The sequence below is a fragment of the Aethalodelphis obliquidens genome, unplaced genomic scaffold (genome assembly GCF_003676395.1).
Source record: "Aethalodelphis obliquidens isolate GAN/ISIS:26980383/991018 unplaced genomic scaffold, ASM367639v1 scaffold36, whole genome shotgun sequence".
In the NCBI taxonomy this organism is placed as follows: domain Eukaryota; kingdom Metazoa; phylum Chordata; class Mammalia; order Artiodactyla; family Delphinidae; genus Aethalodelphis; species Aethalodelphis obliquidens.
The window spans coordinates 3,807,050-3,822,898 of NW_020837980.1; the positions used below are offsets into that span (position 1 = coordinate 3,807,050).

Genomic DNA, 15,849 nt, shown 5'->3' on the forward strand with positions numbered 1-15,849 from the left:
TTCAGTGTTACCCTCTGGGGCTCCCCCAGGTATCCTGTTTTACCAGCTCGAGCACACTAACACACTCACCACTTAAGCAAAGTTTTTAACCTTTCTGAGCAAAACCTCCTTTCCTTATCTGCAACTTGTAGAATAATCATACCTGTATTTTTTTTTTAATTAGCCCTGGTTTATTACATGGGAAGCGTTTATCTCCAGTAAACCTTAGTAGGGAAGTCAGTCTACAGTCATCCCTCTTGTAATGATGTATTTTTATAGACAATCTCAATTTTTTTTTTTAAAAAAAGGAAGGCTATAAATGAAGGAAGGAGGGAAAAAACTGAATTAACCTGAGCATGCTGGGTTGTTCCCCCAAAGACTCATCTCTTACCACATCCTGCCACCTCTGCTTCATGTGCAGTCAGCGTGTTTGTTTAGTTGTGCACAGTTGTGCACAGCCTTCACTGTTTTCCACAGAAACATGTTTAGTAACTCATATAATCCACAAATTTTGGAAGACTTGGCCTTGATGGATGCAATGGACATTTCAAATACAGGTTCATGAAACTGTGAGTAAAACATGAAAGAAACTGACAACATTCTTAAGCAGTACCCTTTGTTACTCATTTTTTAAAATTTATTAATTTTTAGGTCTGGAGTTCAGACTCTGCCCCACAATGCCAAGGTTCACTACAACTACGCCAATTTCCTGAAGGACCAGGGTCGGAACAGGGAAGCCATCTACCACTACAGAACGGCCCTCAAGTAAGCAGCAGATGGGTGTCGGCTGTTGTGTTTCTTAGGCCCTTGTTATTTCACTCACCCCTCCCAGTATTTGGGGGGTTGTTTGTTTCTCTTGACAGTGAACATCTCCTTGGAGATGGTATAGATCTGGGACTCCAAGTCTTTGGGCTCAGTGTTTGAGTCTAAGTCTACCTTGCTTTTAACTTTTAGTGTTTTCTTGTAAAAATTTCCATTGCTACACATTATGCAGTGAAGTGACACAGTTGAATACACATATACAGACCAATAAGAGTTGGTTGTCAAAAACATACTCGTAAGTTCTCAGGATATTTACTCCAGTGAATTCTTCCCAATTTAGGCTTCCCTCTTTACATAAATATCTAAGAGGGTTTCTATAAAGACATTGGAGTATAAAATAAAATACTCTGATAATTGTATTAAAGAGAAGGAAAATGAGGAGACACTTGACTACCGTATTGGGAATATGTTAATAAGGTATGTATATACATAAATATATATATACAGTATATGCTTTTCTAATGTTTTAAAATTTTTTTTTAATTTAAAATATGAACAGCCCTGACACTCTCCTTATACTCATCCACTGAAAGAGAATATACCAAACATGGCTTTAGAGATGACTTTTAAGGGAAATTCAAATTTAAGGTCTGCGTTACCAGCAGCTGTCTGCATTGCTCTTAGGTACTCTTTTAAATTGCAACTCTGACTTTCAAGGTAGTCTTCCCTAAGAGATCCCAGATAGTAAATGTATTTAACCTGGAACGTGTGGAGGCGTGATAAGCAAACACAGCCTTGGAATCTCCCAATGTGGGCAAATCCTCTCCTTTATTGAATAATGTGAAGCTCACAGGAGTTTTTCAAAGAGGTTTCCATGCCTCTGCAGTATGTCCCACATTTGGTTGAATTTTCGGTTACTGTTTCACTTTGGGACGTGCTCTAAAATATGTGTACCAAACAAATCACACATTTCACTGAAGTTCCCTCTAAGGATTGTCTCAAAGCTTAGTTTGAAATTGTCATTCTTAAAGTAACTGACCTAATTTTTAAAGTTATCCTTTTGAACAGTGTTCTACCTACGTACGTTGTTCATCAATCAAATCTTTTAGACTTTAGGACCTGTTGTTTAGTATTCAGTATGGTAAAAATTTTAAACTGTACACATCAAGTTCCCTGCTAAATACTTTTCCAAAGATAACAAGAAATATAAATTCAAGAGGAATAATTGTAACAAAGATTTCTATTGAGGAAAGAAGTTTTTATTAAGAAATAGAAGACATTTTTAAAGATTTAATAAAGGGGCTTCCCTGGTGGCGCAGTGGTTGAGAGTCCGCCTGCCGATGCAGGGAACACGGGTTCGTGACCCAGTCCGGGAGGATCCCACATGCCGCGGAGCGGCTGGGCCCGTGAGCCATGGCCGCTGGGCCTGAGCATCCGGAGCCTGTGCTCCGCAGCGGGAGGGGCCACAACAGTGAGAGTCCCGTGTACCGCAAAAAAAAAAAAAAAGATTTAATAAAGAATCATATTCTTCACTGTAAGCCAGTTTATGCAGATATTTCCAGTGCTTATCTCTGGTTGTTGAGATTATGGTTTAATTTTTTTCTTTATACTTTCTACTGTGCTTCAGAGTTCCACGATGAGCATGTATTACTTTTGAAATGAGGAAATGTTATTTTTAAAAAGGCATGTTCCCCCTCGGCCCCCCCAAAAAATGATACAAATGAACATATTTACAAAACAGAAACAGACTCACAGACCTAGGCAATAAACTTATCGTTACCAACGGGGAAGGTTGGAGGGGAAGGATAGATTGGGAGTTTGGGAGTGACATGTACACACAGCTATATTTAAAATGGATAACCAACAAGGACCAATTGCATAGCACAGGGAACTCTGCTCAATAATAATAACCTAAATGGAAAAAGAATTTGAAAAAGAATAGATATCTGTATATGTATAACTGAATCACTTTTCTGTACTCCTGAAACTAACCCAACATTGTTAATCAACTATTCTCAATATAAAATAAAAATTTTTTTAAAAAGGCATGTTCCTTCAAGGGACATTTTAGCAAATAAAGCGTGTTTGGGCTTTAATAATTAATTAGTGTTTCATGATTTTAGGTGGCATTCTTAAAGGGAAGAAAAGAGCAGTAAGTTTGCCTGAAAAATATTGGTTGGAGGGAAGTATATCAGTATCTTTTAAAATTTGTTTCATTCTAACAGACTATTTTCTGTGAAGTTCAAACAGAAAAATAAGGCAGACCTTAAGGCACAGCTTGGGGAAAAGGTGTAAATTAAGCAAACCTCTCCGCCAGCTGAGCTTACAAAATTACAGTAGCTGGTTGGGACTTCCACCGTCAATAAAAGTAAATATTTGCTTCAGCAACTGTCCTTGTGGAAGAAACTTGTCCTTGAGAAATGGGGTAAAGACAATTAAAGCTAAGAATATACTACATAGTAATTAGTGAAATATTTCAGCATCTCAGACCAGGCTCAAAATAGTTCTGATTTAAAGTATCATCATTTTTGTTATGGATACCTCCATGGTGAAATTTCAATGGATGTGGTGTTTTTTGTTTTTTAATTTAAGTAAATTGTCACTCTTTGTGTTAGAAAAGGAAAATACTGGGACTGTTCATCATTTTGATGATTATTTATCCTAGGTGACTGGAAGACTGCCCTTCCTTAAATATAACTCCTTCTCTGTGGAGGTTGCTAACACAGGGATTCCTCCCCTCCCAACTGCTCCACCCTACTTCACCTTTGGTGTATCTTGATGTTTTCCATGTCTGCAACAGTAATAAAGAGAATGATTAGGGAAATGCAGGATTAAAGGTGGTATTATCTGAAATCAGCCCCAACAGTTATTCATTCCTGTTGTAATGACTGTATAGGTTCCAAAGGCAATGGTGATATTGGTTATTAGGGTTGTATCTATGCCGATATCTTTTTGGCTGGCTTACAGTTCTAAAAATAACACTATATTAAATTGGTAATTATATATGACACGAATATTCTTCTGCTTTTTAACTTTATTCTATTTTTTAAATGTAAAAATACCACTGACTGACTTCTCCATTTTGGTGCACCTCAGGTATTATATTTCTGTAGTACAAGGGAGATCTCCCCCGAAAAATGCTGCAGCTGAGGATACCGAGTCAGATTAAGACCCAAATCATCAAAGAAAGTTGTCAGAATACTTTCCTTAAATCCTCCATAAACACAAATGTAAGCTTTCCTTTCTGTGAGAAGTGGCTCTCATATTTATACCTAATGGGGTGTTAAAAGTTTGGGATTGTTTATGCTGGAAAATCAGAACACCACTGGTGGAGCTACCATATGCCTTCACAGCTTTCTGACCATTGAGTTACTCTCTACAAGGTTTCTACTATTTTCACCGCGTATGATGGGAGTAGAAATGTTACTGGAAGAGGGGCCCCTTCCCAGGTCCGGAAGTGGGCTCTTGTCTAACACTCAGAAATGAATAGTCCGAGGAGACACACGTGCTGACAAAGCAAAAAACTTTATTGGGAAGGGGCGCCCGGGCAGAGGGCAGCAGGGTAAGGGAACCCAGGAGGACTGCTCTGCCATGTGGCTCGCAGTCTCAGGTTTTATGGTAATGGGTTAGCTTTCCAGGTTGTCTCTGGCCAATCATCTTGTTTGTGCCCATATTTGGTCTGACTCAGGGTCCTTCCTGGTGGTGTGCGTCTCTCTCAGCCTAGGTGGATTCTAGCATGAGGGTTTCTGGGAGGTGGGCAGGACATACTATGGCATCTCCTCCCTCCCTCCTTTCGGCCCCTCCTGAATTCTCCTGGTTAGTTTTTGGTGGCAGCTCTGTGTTCCTTATCGGGACCTCCTGTTGTGAGACAACTCATGCAAGCACTTATTAACGTGCCTGGCCAGGGTGGGCGGTTTCGGTCAATGGTTCCCTAACAGAAAATCCACCCAGCCATTCAGCTCTTCCTATACAGAAACTCCCATGAAATGACTCATTCAGTAAGCCCAAAAGAAAAGATAGTGGCCCTGCCCAAATAAAGTGCAGAAGATATTGAATGTGTACTTGGCCGGTAGCTTGTTGATTACCTTAAAAAGTCAGTTAAAAGCGAAGAATCATAAAACAAATCATGCGCACTCTTGAATGTTTTATTGTACCCTAAAATTTTACGTGTATGTCCATTCACCAAGTCTTCTAATGTCAAACCAAGTTTTTTCTTTGGGTAAGAGTCTACTGATTCGAATCTGCAAAAAATACAACCACAGTTCATTTCTGTTGTGATCATTTTTAAAGTGGAATCAAAATGTACAGGCTATCTGATATTTTTCTGGTTTTTCTCCTCCAGCCTTTTACAATTAATCTTACATCGAATTCAACGGCAATTTTTTTGAGTGACTTCCCTTTTTTGAGTATTTCCAGAGTATTTTTTAGTTTTCATAAAAATCACAACTCTCTTTTTTACTTTTATATTTTATCAGTTTGCAAGGTATTTCATTATATTGTGCAATTGCAATAAACAACTAGAATAAATCTGTTAATAAGAACAACTGGCTCTTAGCAGTCATGTAGCTTAACTTAAGGGAGTAGAAGGGCCCAGGCTTATAGAGAAGGTTTATTATGTTATAGGCATCCACCAATATGTTTTACAGAGAACAGAGAACATCTGCAAATCTGATGACACAATTAAGAGACTTTTAAAAGAGTCTTCATTATAGGTGATAGAGTCTCATGGAAATTGTTTTTCATCTTATAATTAGATTTCTTGCAAGGCTCAATTACTGGTTGGTTAATACGGGCTGGTCATCAAGAACCCTGAACCTGGGAATGAGAATAGAGTTCACCTTTGTTCAGGTGGGTCAACAAAGTCTCTTCACTGTCAGCAGGAAAATGCCCCATGTTTCACCGAACATTTGTTCACTTAGATGTCCTTTTCCCTCCAGCCTCTACAGTAAGCCCCTGCCATACCTAGACTAGCTGATGCGCCCCTGGTGGTTGGATATCAGCCACATGCAGGATTTCATCCTTATAAAAGGGCTGTGATCCTCAGTCACCCAGATAGCTATTTTCTTCTCACAGGTATGGTTTCACATGAAATACACAGAAATCATCTAAGGTGTCCCCCCTCCCATAAGTCCTATTGAGTAGGAGATGCATTACCCTGCCCTGAGGGAACTCAGGTGTGTTTGGGCAGCCTTGGTATCCTTAGAGGGGCCTTGTCCACTCCTAATGTATCTGCTGTTGATGTTTTAAATAGAAAATCTGAAGGGAAAGAAAACTGTGTTCATGGGGGCGGTTGAAGTCCCTGACCAGGCTCTTCTTATTGGTATAACTAAAAGGAAAGAAATGTACTTTTAAAACTCCTGTACAAAAGAAGTCTACAATTGATATTTAATTGGCTAACTCATGGGAAAGGAGAAGCTAAAATCTTTCTGATTGGAATTTTTTAATGCATAAAATAGAGACTTTTCATGATAACGGTACCCACTGCTCTCATTCTTTGTATTCCCTCCTGTGTGGATAACTGAAAGTCTACAAAGAGACTCCATTAGACTATAATAAGTGTATGTGGGAGAAGAAAGTAATAAGACAGTGATTATTGAAGAAAGCCATATCGTTAGAATGTAAAGAAATCTAACTATGTCTAATGAACCCACTGCTCATTGATGTCCTGAGTATATCAATAAGATTATTATAATTCCTTTGAAAAATGTTGTCTATAAAACTGGTAGAGTTTGAACTTTTTTTTTAAATCAGGATTTAATGATTATTTAAGAAGTCCTTCTTTACCCAGGCTATTTTGAATGAACATTTAAAATAACTCTCATGACTACAGGTGGCCTTAGATACCAGCTGCCATATATTTCTGGAAAGACTGAAAATTCCAATACCATTTGTTAACCAAGTTTAACAAGTGGAGAGGGGTTCTTCCGTTGGTGTGGTACTTTTATTTATAAATGTCTAAATACGCTTCCCGGTAGTACAATTGAAATCATGTTTGTTCCTTTTTGTTGATGAAATTATATTCTCGCTATGTATATTTTGTGTTAATTAAGTCTAGCAGCTTTTTTCACTAAATCCAAGAAATTGATTTAGAAATTCATATGGAAAACTAGAATTTTAGTCATATTGTGGCCATACTTATGGACTATATTTCAAAATGAAAGTTCTATAATTTATATTCAAAAACATCTGCTCTCTCTTTTTTCTGCCTTAAACCACCATTTCACTTCAAAACCTCACTGCGGTTCCCCAGGAAACAAAATCCAAGGCAGAGATTAGCAAGCAGGAAGTTCATTAAGGAGTGCTCTCTGGAACGCCAGGGAAGCAAGATGGGCAGAGGGGGAAGGAGAGATACAGTGCATTCGCAGGGGCTCAGAGGAGCCCTTAGAGAGCTCTGGAGATGGGGTGGCCCCTCAGAGTTGTCATGAAAGAGATGGAACCTTTATACCCGCTATCAACCAATCACTGGCCCCAGGCAGAGAAGAGTAGCCTCGGGTAAAGCAATGCCCAGAGAAGAACTCAGCTGTGAGCTGTCAAGTGCCTCAGACTTGAGGGGTATCTGGGTGGTATAAGACAGCACCCACTACACTGGCTTAATTGATGATTTCTTATATAAGTAAATATGACAGTTCAACAGAATATCATTTAGATTTTTTGTTAAAATGAGAAGAGTGGTGTTACCTACCTCATAGGGCTGGAATAATTCACATACAAGGTGTAAAGCAGTGTCTAAATACCTGGCCATGATAAACTCGGTGAATGTTATTAATACACCCCCAATCTGACCACTTCTCTCCACCTCCACTGCCCATCATCTCTCACCTGGATTACTGCAGTGTTCTCTGGTTTCCCCCATTTTCACTTCCCCTTCCTCCCCTCCTTCAGTCTGTTCTCAACCCAGCAGCCACAGGGAAGTTCATAGTAATCCTGTGCTCAGAACGTTCTGCTTGCTCTGAGAATCAGGGCCCTGTGCAGTGGTCTCCACGTCCTGCACCATCTGGTCCCGCTGCCTCTCAGACCTTACCTCCTACTACACCACTTGCTGTCTCAGCTCCAGCCAGACGGGGCTCCAGGCACACACCAGTCGTCACATTCTTATGGCAATTGGAAAAAAATATGCATGACCTAAAAGTTGAGAGTTACATTTTATTCCGGGGACAAAACTGAGAACTTAAGCCCAAGACACAGCATCTCAGATAACTCTGAGAGACTGCTCCGAAGAAGCAAGTGGACGGATCCAGGATGTATAAGGGTTTTTGCAACACAGACCAGGTAGTCAGAACATCAAAAGATTACTGTTAATTAAAGAAAACCAGTTATCTCAAGTTAAGGAATTTAGTGCTTTTCTGTGTGTGGGAAGATGCAAGAGTCTGGGCTCACTGAAATCACTCCTTTGATATGCACCTGAGCTATCTGGGGCCAGTATCCTGTGCTTTCTCTTCCTGAGTCTCCTTGGGGTGCACCATTGGGGGTGGCTGCAGCTGCCGACTGCTAGATGGTGGGCATCCTGTTTCTATCCTGAGTTCCCTCAGGGCTCACCATCTGGGTGGCTGTAATGTGATGGCTAGATGGCTGCAACATCTTTTGTTTACTGATACTGGCAGGGAACATTTTTCATTCACACCTATTACAGAGACTCTGTATTTGTCCTTCCTTCTTCCCAGAACACTTCCGCTCCTTCTCTAAATGGCTGCTTCCCTCCCTCCCTTCAGGACTCTTCAGGTGATGTCATCTTGTCTGCGAGGCCTAGCCTGGTCTCCCTGCCAACCCCAGCATACCCTGTTCCTCTGCTTCGCTTCATTTTTCTCCACTGCAGTTTCCACCCTCTAATATGCTTACACACATTTAACACCCCTAGCTCCTGCCCATTCCCATTACGTGCCAGTGGTGACCCCCAATTCCTGAGGTGGATCTTCAGGATACACACGCCTTTCCCTCCCCACCCCTCATGATGTCCTTGGTTGGCACTTATTAACTGCAGACATGGACACACCCTTCCTACCCACCACTGTCTTTTTTTTCTAAGTCAATCTAACAGCCAGAGCGCTATCCATGCTGCGAAGTGTTATTACAATAAAGATTCTATGAGCACATTGATCTGTTACATAAGACTTTGAATCTCCTTACAACCTTGGATGTAGCTCTTAAAATTGTGCGTGTCGGGAGTTCCGTTTGGTGTTGAGCGTATCGGAAAGGCTTGGAGGAAATTGCTCTGGTGCCTGTGGGGATCATTTGCTTCAGATGATGAAAGATTGACAGACTTTGTTGGAGTGAGTGCTTGACAAGGAACATTCCTACATTCTTAAAATGAAGAAGGCCAGATGTCCTTCACAGCTGAGCACCTGCGGTGTGGGACAAACGGATGGATGCAAGACAACCTGAGTGTGCATTGGGTTAGTGATGAAGAAATAATGGAGGTTATTTTGACTGATGGAAGCAAGTCAGAGGCCTTAGCAGTGAGGAGAATGACTTTTTGGAGGATGAGAAATCCACATGAAAAGAGAGCTGGCAGCTTCCTGCTGGCATGGGTTCATTAGGGCTGTGGAGAGAGCCAAGTACACCCACCCAGAGGTCCTGTAGCCAACCCCAGAACATCAAATGTATGGAGTGTATCAGGTATGAGGGTGGACATCTTATATCCACCATCCTATTTGTTCACACAGAGGATTAATATGTTATGGACCTTATTGTTATAGAGAGAGCAACTAAAACACAGACATAAGTTCAAAATCACACAGCAAGAAAGTCACCCATGGCTTCTGACTCCAATCACAGTTATATTTCCACTCCACCAAAGTAATTTCCCATTCATCTGTCGCAAAAACCAAAGTTCACCATGGTCACCCCAAGCCCTTGAGAAAAGGTAAAATATGTTCACTATTTTCTATTTAAAAGAGCAAGGAAGGGGCTTCCCTGGTGGCGCAATGGTTGAGAGTCCAGCTGCCGATGCAGGGGACACGGGTTCGTGCCCCGGTCCGGGAAGATCCCACATGCCGTGGAGCGGCTAGGCCCGTGAGCCATGGCCGCTGAGTCTGCGCGTCAGGAGCCTGTTGCTCTGCAACGGGAGAGGCCACAACAGTGAGAGGCCTGCGTACCGCAAAAAAAAAAAAAAAAAGTGCAAGGAAGTATTTAATTCAATACATTTCCCAACCTCCAGAGGAAAATTCTCAGGAATCAGGAAAATTCAGCCACTTAAAGTGAGTCATTTCCTGAGGGCATGGTTTTACTCTAAATTGTTTTGAAAAATCAATTGGGCAGAGTCCTCCTGGATCTCTACTAGAGGTCATCCATTGTGAGAGATCAGATAATTTAGTTGGCCCCTCACTGGAGTGTGTCATACTTCCCTAAATTGCATTTGAGGTTTTTTTCCAAGACTGTCTAATGGATGGGAAGGAGTACGGTACCAAAATAAAGTGGCAAGACTTGCTGCTGGGTGTTAATGGCGATTTCAGACAATTAAAGAAGCAGACTGGTAAATGATCAATGTCATTCTGGTGCACTTTAATGACATGATGATTCAAATTTTAAAATCAGGCACTTGAGAAATGGCAGGGACTAGAATGAATGAAAATATGCTGCGGCTGCTGCTGACTCCTGAAATGAAGTTGACTGTGGGTATTTTTTAGTTCTGTGAAATTTGGATCTCATGGTTGAAATTTTTTCCCAGTCATGTTTTTCTTTTGGATTCTTTTTTTTCTCAACAGGAAATAGAAAAAATAGAAAATAAACGTCTGACCTTAGCATACTTCACCTCAAATAAATTAATGTGTGGAATGAAAATCAGATAAATAAATCAGGGTGTGTATATTCTGAAAGGAAATTGCAAAGGGGAGCACATGATACATACAGCCTTGCTTGAACAATGAAATGCCTTAGAAGGTACTCTAATAATGAAAAAGTAATAGAATTCTTAACTTTTGAACAGATTGTACAAAATTTAAAGTAAATGACTGAATAAAATATAAAACTAAACTTTAGTCATAAAATATAAAACTAAACTTTAGTCCATCTTATCTCTATGGATCTTTAGTTGAGATTGAAGCTTAAGAACAGTAGATGGGAGAGCATGTATCTGTGCCTTAAACACTTACTGGATGTTGTTAGTTCCAAATAGCTTCCCATGATACTGTGCTTTTTAGAGATACCGTGAGTATTTTGTATGGCAGGAGACAAGTTTTCCCAGCGAAGAAGAATCTCAGCCACGTTTCCTGAGTATTGACTTTATTTCACTTCTGTCCCTGAGAAGTAGTTTGTATAGGATCATAGCTGAATGGACTGGCCCAAGGATAGAAAGGGAAATTATTCTGAATGGAAGGTCTAATTGATAGCAGTATATTTATTTGCTGAAGGTTGAATGACTCATGGATTGTTTGGGAAAATAAATAGATTTACAGGAACCATCTGACTTTTAACATTTAAGAACACAACTCCTGAAAATATTTCTTTTTTTAAAAAAGTAATTTATTTTTTCTTTAATTTCTCCCATCCTCCCATTCCTCAACTTTAAAATAGTACAATAATTCTACTTGAAGAATTAGAAGGTTAAATGAGATAGTATATAGGAAAGCACTCTAAAATGTAAAGTATCACTAATACATGCTAGGTTTTTTTAGACCCATTTTCTTTTGCTCCTGCCTTCTGTTTTTCACTTAGGCAACTGTTCCCTCACAGTGATGATTTCCTGTTAATGTTGCTGATATTCATGCTTCAGAGATAAGTTGCCTGGGAATGGAGGAGAATAATAATGTCCTTAACTACCTACTTTATTAATTCTGCTTAAGGAAAGGCCAGCAGATAAAAAGTAAGAAGCCCTTCAATGCTCAAATGGGAATATAAATCATAGAGAATATAAATTGAGAATATAAATCATACAATACTTGAAAAATATTCTCTTCAGCTCATAGAATTATATCTCTATGCCTAGATTTCTTTTTTAAAGAGAAAGAATAAACTTTCTTATACCCCAGAACTGTTTGACGATATTATACATTTTCCCTATAATAAATTTTAAAAATTTAACTCAGTGAAATTTTAAAACATAATAATAAGGAAATAGTGAGAGAGCCCCCATATACAATATAAATGTTGAGTAAGACTGAGAAAGAAAATCCAGTGGCTGTTCACACTGGTCTTAAAAAAACAGGCCTGGGGCTTCCCTGGTGGCACAGTGGTTGAGAGTCCGCCTGCTGATGCAGGGGACATGGGTTCGTGCCCCGGTCTGGGAAGATCCCACATGCCGCGGAGCGGCTGGGCCCGTGAGCCACGGCCGCTGAGCCTGCGCGTCCAGAGCCTGTGCTCCGCAACGGGAGAGGCCACAACAGTGTGAGGCCCGCATTCCGCAAAAACAAACAAACAAACTAAAAAAACAGGCCTGAAAATTACCACTCTTCTCCCTTTCAGTGAAGCTTTTGTCAAGGTTCTTTACATGGGGAAGGGAATAATCACTACCAGAACTTTTGTAAAACATACCTGTAGGCGTCAAAGTCAAGACACACTTAATTTATCCTGACAATTGATGTAGCAACATAGACATCTCTTAAATTATTCATCTTTCTAATAGAGAATTCCCCTCTTGGAGCCCTCAGGGTTGAATTAGACCCAAGCTCATTTAAACAAGTTTATTTAAAAAGTAAACACACAAAAATAAGTTCCGTCCTTGCATAGGTCTTCAGTAAACAAGAGAAGAGTATATGTTTTAAGAAAATGTCTACATCTATATAAAAATCAAAATTAAAAGTGATAATTTTTTCTTGACCTGCTTAAAGAATCTCTTTTATGAAATTCAGCTTTGTTTCATAAATTATGTAATGCTTGCTCATGATTAGGTGAACTTAATCAGATGCCCAGAGGGAGGGGCTGTTGCTAGCAGATCTTTACTATTACCAGGAGTAAACAATATGACACGTTTTCCAGGTGGAGGGCTGTGAGTGGCAATAGATTCAGCAAATCACTATAGATGTCAGCAATCCCCTTCCTGGACAGGTTGGGACTCTGTTAACACAAAGCCTCTTCGCTGCCTGTGCCCGACCACAAAGCCCTGTCCTAAGCTTGGAGCACAAGGCATGCTAAAGACCTTTTTTTCCCTCGTAGTATTTATATTTGTTTCTCTTTACTTCCCTTCTCACTGCTTGTTTCTGTTTTTGAGAGTTCATTGTGAACTTATGTTCTGTTTCTGGTTTGAAAAAAAAAAGAGAGAGAGAAATTTTTGTAGTCAGTGAACTTGGAAAGTATTATGTCAATACATGCATTCCTTTAAATTTATTTATTTCTTTATTTTGGGCGGCGTTGGGTCTTCGTTGCTGCGCGCGGGCTTTCTCTAGTTGCGGTGAGCAGGGGCTACTCTTCGTTGCGGTGCGCGGGCTTCTCGTTGCGTTGGCTTCTCTTGTTGTGGAGCACGGGCTCTAGGCACACAGGCTTCAGTAGTTGTGGAGCGTGGGCTTCAGAAGTTGTGGCGCACGGGCTTAGTTGCTCCGCGGCATGTGGTATCTTCCCGGACCAGGGGTTGAACCCGTGTCCCCTCCGTTGGCAGGCGAATTCTTAACCACTGTGCCACCAGGGAAGTCCCCATGCCGTTTCTTTAAATGGCAGTGGGATGGTGATGAAGTCCAAAAAGGTGGGCTGATAAGCAGCGGGAAAGGGCAACTGCGTGACAGGGAGCCCATCGTAGATGCTCTTATTGGATTTAGGCTGTCCTTTCCCATATTTAGTGCTTTCACCTCAGACATTTATTTTGAGGGCTCCAAAGCCTATAAAGAAATAAGGAAAAGACCAAGTTTCACCAGGATGCTTTCTCTTGCTGTTTGTCTTCAGAGAAAAAATAAGAACTGTTCTCACCATGTTCACAGGACCCCCCTCTTAAATCTTTTGGAAGTCAGAGAGCTTTGCTCAACATCCAAAATTTTTTTTTAATTGGAAGAATTAAAGTCCTGGCTGTGATATGCTCTCTGTAACCATTCCCAAAGCAATTCTTAGACACAACTTCCCAGGAGGCTGTTCTGGGCATGGAATGAGTGGGCAGGTACGAGAGCATCTTCTCTTAGCTCTGATGTCCTGTAGATGCATCTATGAGAGAGCACCAAGGACTTGTGTACCCCAGGAACTGTGAGGGTGGGTGTTAAGGGACTGGTACCAGGTACCCTCAGGTTGTCTTTGCTAATTAAAGGTGACTAGAAAGAAGCAAACACGTTGTGTGTGTGTGTTTTTTCCCAACTTTCTCTCATAATGTATCTCTCCCAACAGCCTACAGAATTATTGTGAATAATTAGGGCTTTCAAGCCTTGGGAGGACGTAACATTCATCTGAATTGATTCTATCCCTTATCAGTCAGGAAGAGCATTACACAGATTGTCTTCCTGAAAATACTGAGGGATGCTAATAGCTGACCTATAAGGCAGTAAGGAAGGGAGGATTACATGGTCCAATAAGCTTAGGAAACTCTGGGTTAGGCAAAGATTTAAAAAAGAAAAAAAAAGCTATGCAGCTTGTCTTCCTTGGCCTTTTAATAGGAACCCCTTCTGTCCCCAAATTAAATTGATCTTCTTAGAAGGTACAGAACAGGCTGGGAGGGGGCAAGCATGGCATTTGATTGTCAAGAGACTTGACAAGTACAGATCCTGTTTTTATTACTTGGGCATTATCTTGCCTTTCCTACATTAAAAGCCAGCTCCACAGGCTTATTCAAAATCCTCTGGGTGACAGAGATGGAGTGAGCCTGTTCGACGACTAAATGTGTCGGCTCTGAGCGCAGCAGAATCAACTCAGCTGTGTGTGCAGCAGCAGGCTGGTTTGCCTTCCTCATAGTTTCTAGTTAAGGAAGTGAACTGATTCTCTTCCTTTCTTAATCACCATAAATTTGCCTTGCTGATGTGTACGCAGTCCTCCTTTCCATTTGCTTTTGAACATTAGGATCGCTGTTTTCACGTCATTGTGCCTTTTGAAATTTTTATGTGTTTGTCAGGATTTTCATTCCCAGCCACTATCAGAGCAGGTGGTGTCAAATAACAGTAGCGGGGAAATGAGACAAAATGGAATAGGAGAGTCAAGGTGGAGAGCCGTTTGAGGGAGAAAGTTTATTTTTATGGGGAGACGTTTGTATCACCTTCTCAATAATGGCGGTTTTACCGATGCTCCAATTCAAATATATTCATGAAGATCCCTCATCCAGGGAACTCCCAACATCTTGTGTAAATAGTGGACATTATACAGGCAGCTAGTCAGCAGTCCCGCTAGGCCAGAAAGTCAGCACCGGTGGCAATGAGGATTTTCAGTCAAAGGAAGTTGAAAGTAACTGTAGGCTCCAAGCTAAATTTATTCAACCCCGGTAGATTTGCATACTATTTATTTTTGCACTCTTTGGGAGTAATTTAATTATGCCATCATGTGTCAATTACTTGCTTTCCTGCCATGTTTATTTGCCTGCAGGTGCACAAACGGTTGACTGTTAAGATGTGACATAGACATACCATTAAAATAAAGGAAGAATTCAGTGTTTCATTTTTGTTGTGGCATACCTGGGGCGAGGAGTGGGCTGTGAAGAACAAGCAAATTGTGACCAACTTTGAAGTTTTTGAACAATCATGGCTTAATATTTCTAATTGTTCAGGTTGTATCCGCGCCATGCAAGTGCCCTGAACAACCTTGGAACACTGACCAGAGACACAGCAGAGGCAAAGATGTACTATCAGAGGGCTCTCCAGCTAAATCCACAGCACAACCGGGCTCTTTTCAATCTTGGGAATCTCCTTAGGTAAGTAGAACGTGTACCTTTGATCAGAAGACCTCGTAGTTTCAAGAAATCCTTTCCTTTTCAACACTCATTTGGTTGTGGTGTTATCTCCTCTTCCTAGGGCAGAATAGTTAGGGTTTTCAAGTTTTGGGAGGATGCAATATTCATCTGAATTAATTCTATCCCTTATCAATCAAAAAGAGTATTTCCCAGAGTGTCTCTCTGGAAGTATTAGTTCTGGGAGATGTTCATAGGTTGTCTGTAGAGGGCTGGGAAGACGGAATGGCTACATGGACAAATAAACTTAGGAAATGCTGAATTAAGCAAAGATAGTTCCTTTATTGCAAGAATCTTTAATATGCTAAATGCCCTGTGAATATTCAAGA

General features: G+C 40.6%; 1 protein-coding gene across 1 annotated transcript in view; it reads left to right on the plus strand.

Moving 5' to 3' along the window:
• The window catches only part of TMTC1 (transmembrane O-mannosyltransferase targeting cadherins 1), a 259,841-nt gene that overhangs the window by 191,467 nt on the left and 52,525 nt on the right, over positions 1-15,849 (plus strand). Inside the window, exons 11-12 of the mRNA XM_027129326.1 lie at positions 631-744; positions 15,341-15,484. Coding sequence (XP_026985127.1) covers positions 631-744; positions 15,341-15,484 — 258 coding nt within the window. The remainder of the gene's footprint in view (positions 1-630; positions 745-15,340; positions 15,485-15,849) is intronic.